Source organism: Alosa pseudoharengus, unplaced genomic scaffold, assembly GCF_046254945.1.
Source record: "Alosa pseudoharengus isolate Yale_2024_CS ecotype anadromous, Long Island Sound unplaced genomic scaffold, YU_APseudo_1.1 YU_APseudo_1.1_scf_14, whole genome shotgun sequence".
Taxonomy (NCBI): Eukaryota; Metazoa; Chordata; class Actinopteri; order Clupeiformes; family Clupeidae; genus Alosa; species Alosa pseudoharengus.
This window is the reverse complement of record NW_027468609.1, coordinates 15,563,296-15,579,875: the sequence shown is the minus strand read 5'-3', so window position 1 is coordinate 15,579,875 and position 16,580 is coordinate 15,563,296. Positions and strand designations below refer to the sequence as shown.

At 40.9% G+C, this 16,580-nt stretch overlaps 1 protein-coding gene across 1 annotated transcript; it reads left to right on the top strand.

Annotated features, from left to right (window-relative positions):
* LOC143123530 (sodium- and chloride-dependent GABA transporter 1-like) lies at positions 1 to 13,811 on the top strand. The gene is made up of 13 exons (XM_076284984.1): positions 1 to 97; positions 2,099 to 2,233; positions 2,797 to 3,007; positions 3,450 to 3,582; positions 6,796 to 6,930; positions 7,333 to 7,436; positions 7,746 to 7,870; positions 7,965 to 8,077; positions 11,563 to 11,703; positions 12,620 to 12,719; positions 12,843 to 12,943; positions 13,135 to 13,305; positions 13,692 to 13,811. Exons 2-13 carry the CDS (start codon positions 2,125 to 2,127, stop codon positions 13,809 to 13,811), a joined length of 1,563 nt encoding a protein of 520 aa, XP_076141099.1. The 5' UTR covers positions 1 to 97; positions 2,099 to 2,124.
* The last annotated feature ends 2,769 nt before the right edge of the window (positions 13,812 to 16,580 follow it).

Below are 16,580 nucleotides of genomic sequence, written 5' to 3'. Positions count from 1 at the left end.
AGCCGGCGGCTGGAGTTCCTCCTGGCCTCCCTCGGCTATGCAGTGGGCTTGGGGAACGTCTGGAGGTTTCCCTACCTGTGCTATAGAAGTGGAGGAGGTAAGGATATATTGATGAACTGATGAAACGGATGATCTTTTTGGGCTGTAAATGCATATGTGTGTGTGTGTGTGCAAAACAGGGTTTCACTACCTCTGTTATAGAAATGGAGGAGGTGAGTATACTGATGAACTGATGAAACAGATTATCTTTTTGGGCTGTAAATGCATATGTGTGTGTGTGTGTGTGTGTGTGTGTGTGTGTGTGTGTGTGTGTGTGTGTGTGTGTGTGTGTGTGTATGTGTGTGTGCGTATGTATGTGCGTGTGTGTGTGTGTGTGTGTGTGTGTGCGTGTGTGTGTTTGTGTGTGTGTGTGCGTGTGTGTGCGTGTTTGTGCGTGTGTGCAAAACAGGTTTTGTAAATAAACATATTTAGAGATACATACACCAACAGAAGTATAGTATCAAAGTCCATCTGATATAATATGTAGCAGAATGTCCTGTAGGCAGTCAAAGCAATGAGTGACCACAGTGGCTTTGAGAGAGAGAAAGATAACTTGACAATGGCATATGGATGAACCACACAGTGTAGCTTGTATGTTGGCTAGCTTGATACAAAATACATTCAGTCACAACTTCATTCTGATTCTAGCTAGAAATGTAGTCATTTATGTGTCTTGTCTACACACTAGAGGTTATAGTGTTGTAGTACAGATGAGTCTCAAAAAAATTGAATATCATGAAACCGTTTTTAGTAATTTATGTCAAAAACTGAAACTTTCATATAATCTAGATTCAATACACATAAAGTGAAATATTTCAAGCCTTTTTTTATTTTTTTTATCTAGATCATTCTAATCTTGATGATTACGGTACAGCTAATGGAAATCAAAAATCTAGAATCTCAAAATATTAGAATAAAACAGGTTACACTTTACTTGACACTATCGACATAGGAGTGAAATGACACTGTCATGAACGTGTCATAAACTAGTCATAAATGTTTATGACAACACTTCTGTCATTAAATGTCATTCAGAATAAAAATTTTACAGAACTGTAGACCTGAGATGAGCTCCAGAGCCAGACAGTAACGGAGTACATTTACTTGAGTACAGTACTTGAGTACAATTTTGAGGGATCTGTACTTTACTCGAGTATCATTTTTGGGGAGTACTCATGACTTTACTCAAGTACATTTGAGAGGCAAATATTGTACCCGTTACTACTTCTAAAACAAAAGGAAAAAATAAAAATCTCGGAAACCCTCAATTTCTTGTTTCCCTCTCAAACGTGATTGGATTGTGCAGGCGCCACTGATTGGGACAGCCTATCAGCAATCACCTTCAGCTTTCCGCCAAAGTCAACTCCATGGCCAGATTTAGATAAGAGACGAAACCATGGACGAAACAATGGATGAAGAAGCAGCAAGTCCATTCCGGGAATGTGCCAACATGTGGCCCCACCTCGCCAGACTACTTTCTGAACAAGTTAATGATAGTTTTCGCTTCAAGTGTTTCAATTACAAAATAGTATTTTGTATTTGAAATAACGTATTTTAAATACATGTATTAGAAATACTGCCCATCCCTGGCAACATGGTAAAAAGATGAAAATGACTTTTTGAAATTACTTCCAATTCATTTTACATTCTCCAAGGTATTAACATTAGCATTTTTCATAACTCCATGTAGGACGTTTCTGTACATAAATGTAAGCACTGTGGCAGTAGTAATGCAATATTTAGAAAATGTAGGCTACTCTTGTACTCTTGATACTCAAGTACTTTTAAAAACAAGTACTTCAGTACTTTTACCTAAGTAGACATCTGACTGTTGTACTTTTACTTGTACTTGAGTAAAATTTAGCAAAGGGTATCTGTACTTTTACTCAAGTAATGAAGCTGTGTACTCTGTCCGCCTCTGATGAGCTCTAATCAGCTAATTACAGTGGTTTCCTGAGCCTTTTATGTCTCTGTCTGGGCATCTGTGTGTATGTGTGTGTGTGTTTGTGTGTGTGTGTGTGTGTGTGTGTGTGTGTGTGTGTTTGTGCGTTTGACCCAGGTGCATTCTTCATACCCTATATCATCATGCTGTTTCTCTGCGCATTGCCGATGTTGCTGATGGAGTTTACCATTGGCCAGTTCACACAGAGTGGACCTATACACGCTTTTATGAAAATATGTCCATTGCTCAAAGGTAATGTGTGTGTTTGGGTGTGTGTATGTGTGTGTGTGTGTCTGTGTGTTTGTGTATGTGCGTGTGCATGTGTTAGTGTGTGTATGTGTATATGTGTTTGAGAGATCTAAATGAGTAGATTTAAGTTCAACAACTACAGGGAGCCAGTAAAGGATGACTATCACAGAGAAGATGACTACCACATGCTCAGAGAAGTTAAGCCATCTGTCATAACATAATAAACATGATAACAAATCATTTTTCAGTTTGTGCCATTTTTCTTGGAGTCAATGAAGAGGAACCAAGCTGGTTGTAAATATTTCGCGGGATAGATGAATTGACTGATTGATTGATTGGATTGTTAGGGTTTTTAAATATGAATCTTCAGGTGATGATCCCTCTTCCAAACTGAAATGTCATTGATCATCATTACAGCCAGGTGTTCAAAATCACACAAATCCAGAGTCTGCATTTATCCAAGAATGTAATAGAGTAATTATATAATATTATATACATATACTGTTTGTGTGTGTGTGTGTGTGTGTGTGTGTGTGGGTGTGTGTGTGTGTGTGTGTGAGTCCCAGGAGTAGGACTGGGCACTCTGGTGGTTTCTTTCGTCATCAGTGCCTACTTCAACACCCTCATGAGCTGGACCCTGTTCTACCTCTTCAACTCCTTCAGCTCCCCTCTACCATGGCAGACGTGCAATAACACCTGGAATGTTCCAGAAAGCTGTTCCGCTAAGTTTACTGTCAATGACACGTCCCAACAGTCAGCCAGTCAGCAGTTCTTTAAGTAAATTCACCTCCATCTCTTAAACAAGCTACATGTATGTGATGTTCTGTAGAATTCAAGTTGTCTTAAACACAACCACATGACTCACTTCCACTGGCTTGCATTGTATTTAGTAAAATGCAGAGAACACAAATCCCTACAGGACAAATAAAGTATAACTTAACTTACAGTAACTTAACTTTTAAACCTAATACAGCACAATACAAAGAAATTAATACAGAATAGCATAGCATGAGGGCCAGCCCAGTGCAAGCTGGTTTGCATGCTAACTTCAGTGGATATCTGCATAACACATAACATAAGTGTTTTGACATTAGCTTGTTTATATTCATATGGTGTTTCTTCACATTCCGTTTCTTTTTCTTCATAAATGTTGAATGTTTTTAACTTAAACTTTAAAAGTAACAGACTGTAAGGTTGAACTGTCATATGTTGTGTGTAGCTACAGGCTTCTAGATGTCAGTGAAGGTCTTGAACACATGGGCAGTGTACGCTGGGAATTGTTGGGGTGCCTCATTCTCGCCTGGGCCATCGAGTACCTCAGTATCTTCAAAGGGGTCAAACTCACTGGCAAGGTATGTTGATGTTTTCCTGCCTCAGATGGCGTACTTCCGTCAGTACACTTTAATGCAGTGCCCTGTGTGCAGTGCCCTGTGTGCTTACTCGTGGAGTGTGTAAATTTCAACAGAATAGTGTTGTCTTAAATCGAACACCAACTCTGTGCACTTAACGGAAATGACCATCGCAACATTTAAATATAAAGTTATTAGTGTCCTTTATTCGACAGTGGCATGGTCGTACTGTGTCAAAACCAGTGTTGCCACAGTTACCTTGAAAAAGTAATCTGATTACTGATTACTGATTACTCCTTTAAAAAGTAACTTAGTTACTTTACTGATTACTTGATTTTAAAAGTAACTATGTTAGATTACAAGTTACTTTATTAGTTACTTTCAGCAGCTGCCGACAACACCCCCAACGCCTCAACATAAAAATGATAACCGGTTTTGCCAATACTCACTATACTGGAAGTGCATTTTAACAGCAATGTATAGCAGACATCCCAACCTAACCTACTTAGAATTCAGATGTTTGTTCAATAATGTCTACACCAAATAAGGAAGGCCTATTGATAGAAATTGTTATAGTAAAATATGTAGATTTTTTTTCATGTAGCCTTGGCAACTAGCCATCTTGTAGCCTATAGGCCTGAGTAATATGCAAATGAAATTACACTTGTTAAACTCACCTCAACAAGTCTTTTGCAATCATTTAACCCGCCGTGAGCAATGCTAAAGTTGCTGTTACAAACAGTGCAGTGTGCAAGATTATCATTATGTTTTAATCTTTTAAGACAATTGGGTACACTTTTGTGTAGTCTGATGTGAAATGGGTCTTAAATCTTCCTTTTTGAGGGGCACTGACGCTGCCATGACGCTTCTGTTCCTAGATACACTGACTGAACTGATTAATTATGTTTGGGAGAAAAGAGATATAAGCACTTACACTGAAAACGGATTGGTTGATTTAGCAAAACAGACCAGGATGCTCTGTCTTGGATGCGCTTCAGGCACAAACGCACCACTCCTCTCTCTCTCCCTCTCCGTTGTGTGCGCATTAAGCTATGCACACGCGATTTGAAGCAAAGATTCTAGAATCTTTGATTTGAAGTCCGGTCTGGCTTGCGTGCTCTTGTTCGCTCTAGGTTCCGGGAGATATTATGTCATTTGCGGGCGTCAGGAAGCCGCTATCAATATGTGGGAGACTCCCAAAACTTCGGGAGACTTGGGATGTCTAGCTAGACAGCACTTTGTCGCCAGCACAGAATGTACAATGTACCTTAATGTTGTCATGTTTAGCTGACACAAACTCAAAGTAATGACTGATGAAATGTGCATCTCTCTCTCTCCCTCCACCCTCCATTGTTGTTTTCGTTTGTGTCGCTGCACGTGAATTGTCCTCATGCTGAAAACGTGAGCATAGCCTACATGACATTAATCCCCAAGACAAGAAGAAAGCAAGGAATATATCTTTTTATTAAGGAAAATGACAAAAATAGTAACGCACAGTAACTTAGATAAGTAACTTTAATCTGATTACTGGTTTGTAAATAGTAGTGCGTTAGATTACTTGTTACTGAAAAAAGTGGTAAAAATAGACTAACGCGTTACTAAGTAACGCGTTACTGGCATCACTGGTCAAAACATGAACAGTTTATGTTATAACTTGCTTGTTTTTGTGTGTTTTTCACTGCTGCTGCTCCAGATTTCTCAACCTCGATTATCACGAGTTTTAAAATGCTACCTCTCCTTCCACTATGTAGCCAAGATGGCGTCTGTTGAGGGCGAAAAGTGTCCATCGTTCCTCACTCAGCTTTTTCACCGTTATGAGTGCACCATCCGGGGATTAGCAGGGCACTTCATGTCGTCAGAATTTTCAGTGTGAATACACTCATGCACTCAAATTAGGTATCGTAATGCACTAATGCACTAAAATTAGGTATCGTAATGCACTCAAATTAGGTATTGTAAGTGCAGAAGTAGCCATCTGAGGGCCCTATCATGACATTCTAGGGCCCTATCATGACATTCTAAAGTGCATCGTCACTCGTCAAAAGTCTATTCAAATTTAGTAGGATGTCCAGTTCACATTGGGAGGGGTTTCGTTCTCAAAAGTGGAGCGCATGGCGTAACAAGGTGTTCCTAGGTCTTTTAATCAGTCATATGGGTGTGTTTGGGGCGTAACATCATTTTAAACCAATGAGAATGACATCTGTCATTCCCTTTAACGGCGCAACGCGCGATATGTCAAATAAATGCATCGGTATTTTGGCATTCAACGGCGCATTTGAAGGAGGCTGCTTGTGAGACCATATGGAATAGTCATTCTTAAACCATGCTTTACTAAAACCTAGCATAGCCTTCACGCATTTGCACTCGTCTATTATTTGAACTCATTGGCAAAGTGAAACTAACTTTACCAAGGAGTCAGTTGTGCAGTTACTTTCACTATTGACTGACAATGGGTTACCATCGAAAACATAGGCTGGAAAAAGCAACACTTACCCTAATGTTGCTCAAATGACTGAATAAAACAACATTTATCCTGCAGAGGAGTTGCTTATATCTCGTGACAGTGCGTCTTCAGCTGTGCTCCATACGTGTCTCTCGCCTCTCCCCTAATCACTTTTAACCGTCATTACCAATTTCCAAATGATGGTGAATAACTACTCATCATGAGATGTACAGTATTTCGTAATATCTTTATTCTGCAATTTAATGCTTTGCATGGACGTGCGCTGGTGAGCGTTCATGAATGATAGAATGATGGTGCGTGCACCTGCCAATATGACTGTTGACATGCGCTCTTAAAATAGCATATGAACAACTCGCCATTGACTTCTGACCAGGTTTAGGTGGTGTATGATAGCGATTTTTAGACAATGCGCGAGTCCCCTCCCTAGGTTGTTAATTGCCACACCCCTGGGCGCAATGCTTAAAAAATAAACATGCAAAATACCGAATTCAACTTTCCGCGGGTGAATAACGAGTATTACGCCATGCGCTGGTGACCCAAAATACAGCCCTGAGTCACCTCACCGTGCTGCTCCCTACAGGTGGTGTGATTCACTGCTCTCTGTCTCCCCCTACAGGTGGTGTACTCTCTGTCTCCCCCTACAGGTGGTGTACTACATTGCTCTATGTCTCCCCCTACAGGTGGTGTACTACATTGCTCCCTGTCTCCCCCTACAGGTGGTGTGATTCACTGCTCTCTGTCTCCCCCTACAGGTGGTGTACTTCACGGCTCTGTTCCCCTACACCATCCTCATCATCCTGCTGGTGTTCACCTGCAGACTGCCGGGGGCAGCTGATGGCGCCCTGTTCTTCCTCACGCCCAAGTGGCACAAACTCAAAGAGGTCCAGGTAAACACCCCACACACATCTACACACACCACGCGAAGGCATTCAATGCCACTTGACACTAACACACACAATTCAAAGGCTTTAATAGCTCACAATAACACACACACAACGCAAAAGGCCTTAACACCTGATTAACATACACCACACAAAAGGTCTTCTTCAGTGTCCAAACTAAAATCATTTTCTCTCAAATCCTAATGATATTACGTCCAATACATTCTGCAGGTTGTTGTGGACTTCAAAGCAATTTTCATCTTTCCTAATAGGCTACTTTATATATATGTATATACTGTATATATATACATTTCTCTGTGGCCTGGGAATATCTGTTACAGTCATTACCGTTCAACTTTTCCTTCTCAGTAATGTGATGTGCAATGTAACATGTTCATTTACTATCAGGTTTGGATTGACGCTCTGTCACAAGTCTTTTTCTCCATCGGCGTGGGCTTTGGAGTCATGATCTCCATGGCCAGCTATAATAACTACAACAACAACATACTCAGGTTAGTGAAAGTACGGGGCCCCATGTCCCCATAGGGACTGCATGTGAAAGTAGTAGATTAATTTCTCTGTTCTGCAAGTTCAGTATATCTGCCATTTTTAAATATTACAAAACATGGGGGATTTGGTTAGGTGATGTTCGACAACAATTTTACTGTAAATACTGTACTGAACTTGAATGTTGATCTGTTAAGTCTGTGGGCTGACTATCCAAGTAAAGGGTTACCGAATCCTTGAATTTCCCCTTGGGGATCAATAAAGTATCTATCTATCTATCTATCTATCTATCTACCGAATCCTGTACTCTGCAGAGATTCTCTCATCGTGGCCTTGGCCAACTCAGCCACCAGCATCTTCTCTGGATTTGTCGTCTTTTCGGCCCTTGGGTACATGGCTCACATCCGTAGTGTCAGCGTGGAGGATCTCGCTGTCGGAGGTAGTGCATGTCCATTCATTCAGTTTACAGTAAATAAAATTTCACTGAAAGCAGTGTGTGCAGTTTGGAGAATGACCCCCTCTGCTCGTCCCAGGGCCTGGCCTTGCATTTCTGGTGTATCCTGAAATCTTGGCCACCATGCCTGTTCCCCAGCTGTGGGCCTTCCTCTTCTTCCTGATGCTGCTCTGTTTGGGACTGGACAGTCAGGTAAACACACACACACACACACACTATGGCAAGCGATTTTATCATTTACCCGCTAAGTTTGACTATCTGGAATTAACATTGTAGATATCAACAACGGCATTCTGACTAGTCGCAATTACATTTTGGATAGTTGGAATTGTCATTCAAGATATCTGTAACGTAATTGTGACTAGTCAAAACGTCAGATAGAGATATCTGTAATTTAGTTTTGACTAGGCAAAACTGAATTACAGATATCTGTCATCACGTCATTGAAAACAACATTCAACTCGTCACACATCTTAAATGGCAATTGCAGATATCTTTAATTCAGTTTTGACTAGGCAGAATGAAAGGTGAACATATCTCAAACGTCATTATGACTAGTGCAAATTATTGTGCAAGACGTTGCTCTTTAGTTCCGTAGCAGAGCCCGTCTAGATTTCTAGGCTAGAGCCCATCTACTTAGACATTCTGTCAGCTAATTTCCCCTCCCCAACATAATCGAAGAAAAAGTGGGCTTATTTCCTTATTTCTATGAATGGAAGAAGAATAAGCAGGCTGTAATGTCGTAGCCTACATAAATTAGTAGGCCTAGGCTACTAAATGCACCAGCACCATCTACAGGAAATTCAATTCATAATGGTGTTGGCTGTAATCGAAAAAATCAAAGCAACATTGAATCATCAATTCTTGCTGCCAGCTCCTGTCTTGCATAGGCTGCAGCATTAAAAAGACGATTAAAAACTCCTTCGCCATCTGGCTGCTCTGACATGGTGCTAATTAGTGCTAATTACAAAGTTAACAGTTAACAGGTGCTATGTGATTTGATGATTTGAACAACAACACGCTCTTCTCCCGCCTAAAGTGGGATGCGGGCCTAATTTGCATAGCAATACAGATATCTCTAACGTCATTTCGCCTAGTCAAAACTCTAATTCAAGATATCTATAATTACATTTTGACTAAGCAGAGTGAAAGTTATAGATATCTCCAATTTCAGATATCTCTAATCAAAACTCATTCAAGATATCTATAACTTGATAATAGATATCTACAATCAAATTATGACTATCCCTAACTCCAGTTTGAGATATCTACAATGTCATTTCGCCTAGACAAAACTTAATTTAAGATATCTGAAAAGGAACATGTAGATATCTTGAATTGAAGTGAATTAAAGATATCTTCAACTGGAGTTATGACTAGTCAGAATCAAATTGTAGATATCTCTAACTGGAATTACAGATATCTACAATTCAATTGCAGATATCCGTAATTCACATAGTGGATATCTGCAACTGAATTGTAGATATCCGTAATGATAAACCCCATAGAAATGAATGGCAAATGTGGCGTCATTTGTCCTAGGAAGAATGTCTTTGTGGATATCTTAAATGACAATTATGGATTGGAAGAATTCAATTGCGGATATCTAAAATGTTCGTTTTGACTAGGCAAAACTGAATTACAGATATCTGCAATACATATCCAGTCTAGCGGGAAAATGTTAAAATCGCTTGTCATACACACACACACACACACACACACACACACACACACACACACACACACATAAACAACCAACATCTCAGGTCTGTAGCACCAAGCACTTCTCTCAGAATGTCATGTTAAATGGTTTATTTAGCATTTACATTTAGTGACTTATAAACTACTTGTAAGTCATGTATTACAGTTTTTCTCAGTCGCTTTGGTGCTTTTTTCAGATCAGAATTAAAATTCTCATAACTATTAGTTCAACCTCCACAACATTTAGTCATTTGTGCACATCATAGTAGCAATTTCTCCTTCCTCTGAACAAATTGCAAATACTTTTGGACATGTATCAGTTGCTTTCATACAATTCTCTGCTGTTTTTTAACATTATCATTTGCTTATGTCATGTCAGTCAAAATGAACTATACTTATGAATGCTGAATAGTCGTTCCCAATAAAACTAATAGTCTTCATTTCATTGCTTGAGTAGTCATTACATACAAAATTGTTGAACTAGTTATCAAATTCTGTCACAATGCTGTAGAATTGCAAAGAGCATACAGTAAAAATGTACGTATTCAGTGTCTTGTACTCACTTACTCACCTAACTACAGCAATGTGTAACTTTACTGTAGTTTTCAAATGGCTGTACAAGTACTGTATAGTGCTGTCTTGAGCATGTTCAGGTAGTGTCACCGATTCTGACCTTTTTTTGCATTGGAAAACACTGAGAGAACTGTCATAATGAAAACATGACAAAGCCTTTTGACTACCTTGTTCATAAACGATGGTGTCAAGACTTCTCATTTTGATGACACTGACAGTTTCATTGACATGAATACCTGCTTTTGAGGAATGGACTATCCATTTTGAGCAAGTGACGTGCTTTTGCAGGTCATCCACTAGGTTTTGCAGTTTGCACTAATTGTTTTGAGAATTGCACTAACTGCTGTGCAAATGTTAATAGTGATGTGAGAAAAGCACCAAAGCGACTGAGAAAAACTGTAATGTTATCTAATGATAGTAAAGAGTTAACTAACCATTTAGTAAGTTGTAAATGGTTTGTTAAGTAAGGGACAATGTATTTATCTGCCAGTCATTATCGGAAAGTTAGTCATGACAGGGCAAACAGGACCCCAACACGTAGCTGAGGAGTCTTGCTTCATCCTGAAGGGACTTATTTTCCGATAATGACCGGTATGTATGACATACATGTATGACATACATGTCAATGTATGACAATACATTATCCCGTTTATTATACGGCTACTTACCAAAACGAGAAAAGAAACTTCACACAAAATGGGTTTTTAAAAATTATTTTGTCACCATGTTGTGGCTTCCACTGAGAAAATAAATAGTTTTCCACACACATAGCAATTGACAGTTTCAGGTGTTAATAAAATAAAATAAAATTCCATTGCAATAAGCGAACCTACAACCCGAGGAATGACATGAAAGATGCGAATCAGAAGCACAAAACCTGTTGCTATTGACAACGGTCATTCTATTTTGCAGTGGTCATATACAGTATGTAACAGACCTCCGAATGTTGGGAAGGCCCATTCATGTGAATGGAACTTTCTGCAGCACTTTGAAGTGCCATGTAATAACACATGTCACTATATCTCTGTCACTTTGTCTCTATTTTTACTTACAGTGATGCCTTTCTTGGCCAGGGACCATTTGAAAAAGAGACTATAGTCTCAATATGACCCCCCTGGTTACAGTAAATAAAGGAAAAATAAAATAAATTAAAAATAAATAAAAAAGTGGTACCGTTCAATAATGCCTGTTTTTTAGTGCTCTCAGGTTTGTTTAGTCTTAGTTCTTGAATTTCTCCTTGGGGATCAATAAAGGATCTATCTATCTATCTATCTATCTATCTATCTATCTAGTCAAGAAGTTGCTTTACCAAATATACTGGCAGACCTGTATACAGACAGAGATTTTTTGTTCACTTGTTTTGTCTGGCATTTGTCTGTTTTGTCTCATATAATTGTCTCCAGTTTGCACACTTGGAGCTGATAGCCACCACAGTGATGGATTGTGTCGGTCCAAAGATCCCCCCGTCTCTAAGGCGAAGGGAGGTTCTGGTTCTGCTGGTGTGTTTACCCAGCTTCCTGGTGGGACTGCCGTGTGTCTTCCAGGTAGTGCCCCTACACACACGTCTCCTCCACCCTTAGGCACAGCCCCCTACACCCCCATACTCTCCCAGTCATACACACCCACACCATCCCCACGTGGCCCCCTACACAAACACTCACACACACCCAACACACACACACACACCATCTCAACATGCCCCTTACAATAACATCAACACAAGCTCCCCTACACAAACTCTCACACCACCCCCACACACAACTCCACACCATCCCCACATGGCCCATTCACAAACATCCACACACTCCCCTACACAAACACCCACACCATGCTCACACTCCCTCTACACAATCTCTGGTAACACTTGACAGTATCGACATAAGAGTGACAAGACACTGTCACGAACACATGACACTGTCATGACACATGAACCCTAACCTCTAAACCTGACCCTAACTGTAACCCTAACTCTAACCCTAACCTTAAACCTAACCCTAAACCTAACCCTAACTTGTTGACAAAAACTGAATGTCACGTTTATGACATGTTCATGACAGTGTCATGTCACTCTTATGTCGATACTGTCAGGTAAAGTGTAACCCAAACTCTCACACCACCTCCACACGCTCCCTTACAAAAACACCCACACACTCCCCTCCACAAACACCTACACACTCCCCTCCACAAACACCAACCCCACCCCCACACAAACACCCACACACTGCCCTACACAAACACCTACACGCTCCCCTCCACAAACACGTACACGCTCCCCTACACAAACACCTACACGCTCCCCTACACAAACACCAACATGCTGCCCTCCACAAACACCAACACCACCCCCACACAAACACCCACACGCTGCCCTACACAAACACCAACACCACCCCCACACACCCCCTACGCAGATACACATGCAACAGCACTGCTTGACTCTCTCACCTGTTCCACACACAGGGTGGGGTGTATGTGTTCCAGCTGATGGACCACTACACTGTAGCAGTCGCAGTCCTCGTAATGACCGTGATGGAGATTGCTGCCATCAGCTGGATATTAGGTAGTACTGCACCACCGCTATGTTTTTGAAATTCCACTGGTCCCACAACCTGGTTCAGTTCTGTCAATCTGTTCCTATTGCTCTGTGTCTTGTTTCATTCATGTGTGTTTGCACTTAATCAAGGAGTGCAAAGATTCTCCATGATGCTCACAAGTATGTTGGGAAAATCTACAAATATGTACTTCAAGATTTGTTGGTTGGTCCTCACACCACTGTTGGTGTTGGTGAGTTGGACAGTCTATTTACATTATGTTCTGTGCCTTGGTCCAAGTAACCCTTTTGTGATTCCTGTTACCTGCGGTTTGCTATTGTAAATGATGATGATGTGAAAATAAACATTGCAGGCTGTATTTGTGTGTGTGTGTGTGTGTGTGTGTGTGTGTGTGTGTGTGTGTGTGTGTGTGTGTGTGTGTAGGCTGTATTAGTGGCCAGTATAGTGCAGCACACCCCTCCTCGCTATGGGAAGTGGTACCAGTTCCCTGATTGGTCCAAAGCTGTGGGCTGGATGTTGACTATGGCTTCCATCATCTGCATCCCGCTCGGAGCACTGCATGAACTCTACACCAGGAAGGGCTCACTCATGGAGGTTATATTGTATAATATTATATATTATATTGTATTGTATTGTATTGTATTGTATTATATCATATCATATCATATCATATCATATCATATCATATCATATCATATCATATCATATCACTGATGGGAGGTCAGAGGGGTCTTACAGTATGTTGTGTTGTGTTGTTGCATTGTGTTGTGTTGTGTTGTGTTTGTGTTGTAAATCTTCTCCTCTGCTCTGCTCTCCTCCTAAGAGATTGAGTTCCTCAGTAGTGTTGTATTGTTGTGTTGTGGTGTGTGTTGTTGTGTTGTGTTGTTGTGTTGTGTTGTGTTGTGATGTTTTGTTATTGTTTGTGTTGTTGTGTTGTGTTGTGTTGTAAATCTTCTCCTCTGCTCTGCTCTCCTCCTCAGAGGTTAAGGTCCTCAGTAACCCCCAGTCTAGAGCTGGATGTTCCCCCAGCATCCCATCAGGAACAGGAGATCTGCCTGTCCAGCAGATCTGAAGAAGCCTGCTTACACAGCTCAATATGAACACACACACACACACACACACACACACACACACACACACACACACACACAAACACACAGGTACACCCCCACCACCCATACCCCCCCCCCCCCCCCCCCACACACACACACACACACCCATTACTCCCCCCATACACATACACACCATCTTCTATTTGCAATGTTTTGGTCAGGGTTAGTTTGGGTCAATGGCAAGTAGGGAATGTGTGTGTGTGTATTTATGTGCCACGTTTTGGTGCTTGACTTTCAGTTAAGTCCATGATGTGTGAACAATGAATGATTTGTCTGTGGGATTGTTTATTTGTATTATTCTGCCACCTGTAAACTTTGTAAATGTCCATTGTCTGTAGCTGTAGTTTGCTGTTTCTAAAAATAAAGTAGGATCAGCACTAGTCTACACACATTGGGGTATACGAATCTCGATTAGTGGGTTAGCGAGGTATGTTGCGCTCAAAGCCAGGGTATGCTGTGACACGAAAGTGGATCTGTTTTAGTGTCGCTATATCACCATGGTATCTTATACTGTCAACCAAACCTGGTCTTTTAAATAGAGGCGGTCTTGTGCGTCTCCACGTTTCTCGATTGGCCAACGTCATCCCAACACCGAGAACGCGCACAGATCTGACCTGAAAGCCTAGTTTGACAAATATATCACATAACTGCTATCGTAGTATCACTTAACGTATACCCCTGAGTCAAGGCTTTGTGAAGCCTCGATATGTCTACCAGTGTTGCGCGGTCTGCCCGAAATTAAGCGGTCGCCCGCGGATGACCGCGGTCACCCGCGGTTATGAGTCATAAACAAAATATTTTAATGATATTCGGGTAATTTGCGGGCGGGTCAGTTAAAATTAATTAAATATATATTTTCTACAAATAGGCCTACTTAAAATATCACGAGAAAGCTAGCATCAATACAGTAAAGCATCAATACAGTAAAGTCAACAGTAAAGAAGCAAGACGCGAGTTAAAATAATAAAGACACCCCTTCAGGAAAAGCGATACAGGCTATGGTTATGGTCTAGGCTTACTTCTTGCGAAGCCATTTAAAAGTATGACAGCCAAAACGGGCAGCCTGCAGGAATAAATGTTATGGCACAGACTACACAGCCATATCTACCGGTATGTATAGGTTCGCGCATGCATAAAAGTTACCTTAGTTCGTTGTGTTTGTGACTTTAAACAGTGGATGTGCTTTAGTAAAGCTTTGTGTTTCATTCAGCATTATAAACCAGTTCTTACGCTAACGTTTTGACCAGCAATGTATCTCTCTTGCCTACCTCGCCTCACCATTTCTGTTTTCGAAAGAAAGATGTATGTCCATGGCCTTCAAATCTTATCCTAGTGTTCTTATCCTTTGTGCGTTGCGTGCGTGCTTGCGCTCTTATTCTCATTCTTTCTCCTGCGCAAACATTATGTCCTGCATGCTTACTGCGTGTAGTTCTACTGCATCAAGTTTCGTAAATAAATTAGTTTGTTTTTACAGAAATGGCCTACTGTCACACTGCATGCAGCCTATAACCAAAAGCACACATTTTGTAAATAAGCGGGTCGGATCGCGGGTCGGGTATAATTTTGTCCTAATTAATATTCGCGGTCCGAGTTGCGGTCGGGTTGATTAAAATATCGGGCGACCGCGGGCCGCTTGTGACCAAACCCGCGCAACACTGATGTCTACATAGCCTACTGTAGATATGTTGAACGTGCTTCGTAGTATATCCCAATGAACAGTCCCTGATTCTCAAACAATCATCAACAACAACAACAACAACAACAACAATCAACTGATCCAGATTTAACTGAAAGAAGAGGCAGAGTACCGTGAATATCCTGAGTAACCATTTAAAGGAACCATATGTAAGATTGTGGCCAAAACTGGTACTGCAATCACTTTCAAATTACTGTAGAGCTGTGTATCCCCTCCCCCTCCAAGGTTGCCAACCCGGATGCCAAAACACTACTGACTATGTGATTAGTAGATAGGTAGAGGGTGACGCATCAGGCCAAAACACAACATGACATGACAAAACACAACATAAACATCAGTTGATGGCTGCAACTTCACTTTTTAAATGTCAATATCCTGGCTGGACTACTGTTGTCAGTGACATAATTATTTGAAATGAACATGATTTCTTAATGTCTTGTGACATATCAGGGCCATTTTATGATTAATTGAAATACATTTCTTTAAGCTTTAAAGGGACACCAGGCAACGTTTTCGTGTTAATTACTCATCTTCCTAAGTCGGTATATGGTTAAATGACTCGTTACAGGGCGAAGACTCTCTCGCCCGCCCCTACTGCCTGCAGGAAGAATATTCCGCTTGCAAGTTCAGTGTATCCTACTCGCCGACCGAAGCAGGCAGGCTAACGAAACGCTAGAGATTGTTGCAAACGTGTGTATAATGGCAGAACCGGCGAAGAAGCAACGAAAACCCTTCACAGAAGACGCAAAGAAAAGGAAAAGAGCTTCAGACCGAGCGAGGGGGAGTTTCGTAGAGAAAAGGCATCAGGCTTGCCTGGTGTCCCTTTAACATTCACTTTTACATGTGTGGCAGTGGCCTGCTGTCTTAAGTTTAAATACTTATTAATGTCCTTTTAGTTAAAAATGCAAATGTCTAAATAGCTAAATGCATTGTCTAACTTTAGTCCACTGGTGGCACTTCAAAAGAGATTAAATGACTCAGGGGAGGGTCTAAAATTACTCTGCTAAATTTCAAAACTTTTCCGCACAGGCATGCATGGATTCCCAAACGTCAATAAGAAG

What these genes read in the sequence shown, in the direction of transcription:
- LOC143123530 (XM_076284984.1), top strand. Translation starts at nt 2,125, where the DNA reads ATGCTGTTTCTCTGCGCATTGCCGATGTTGCTGATGGAGTTTACCATT. An exon ending in GGAGGATCTCGCTGTCGGAG is followed by an intron (nt 7,871 to 7,964) that starts GTAGTGCATGTC and finishes TGCTCGTCCCAG; the next exon opens with GGCCTGGCCTTGCATTTCTG. An exon ending in GGAAGGGCTCACTCATGGAG is followed by an intron (nt 13,306 to 13,691) that starts GTTATATTGTAT and finishes TCTCCTCCTCAG; the next exon opens with AGGTTAAGGTCCTCAGTAAC.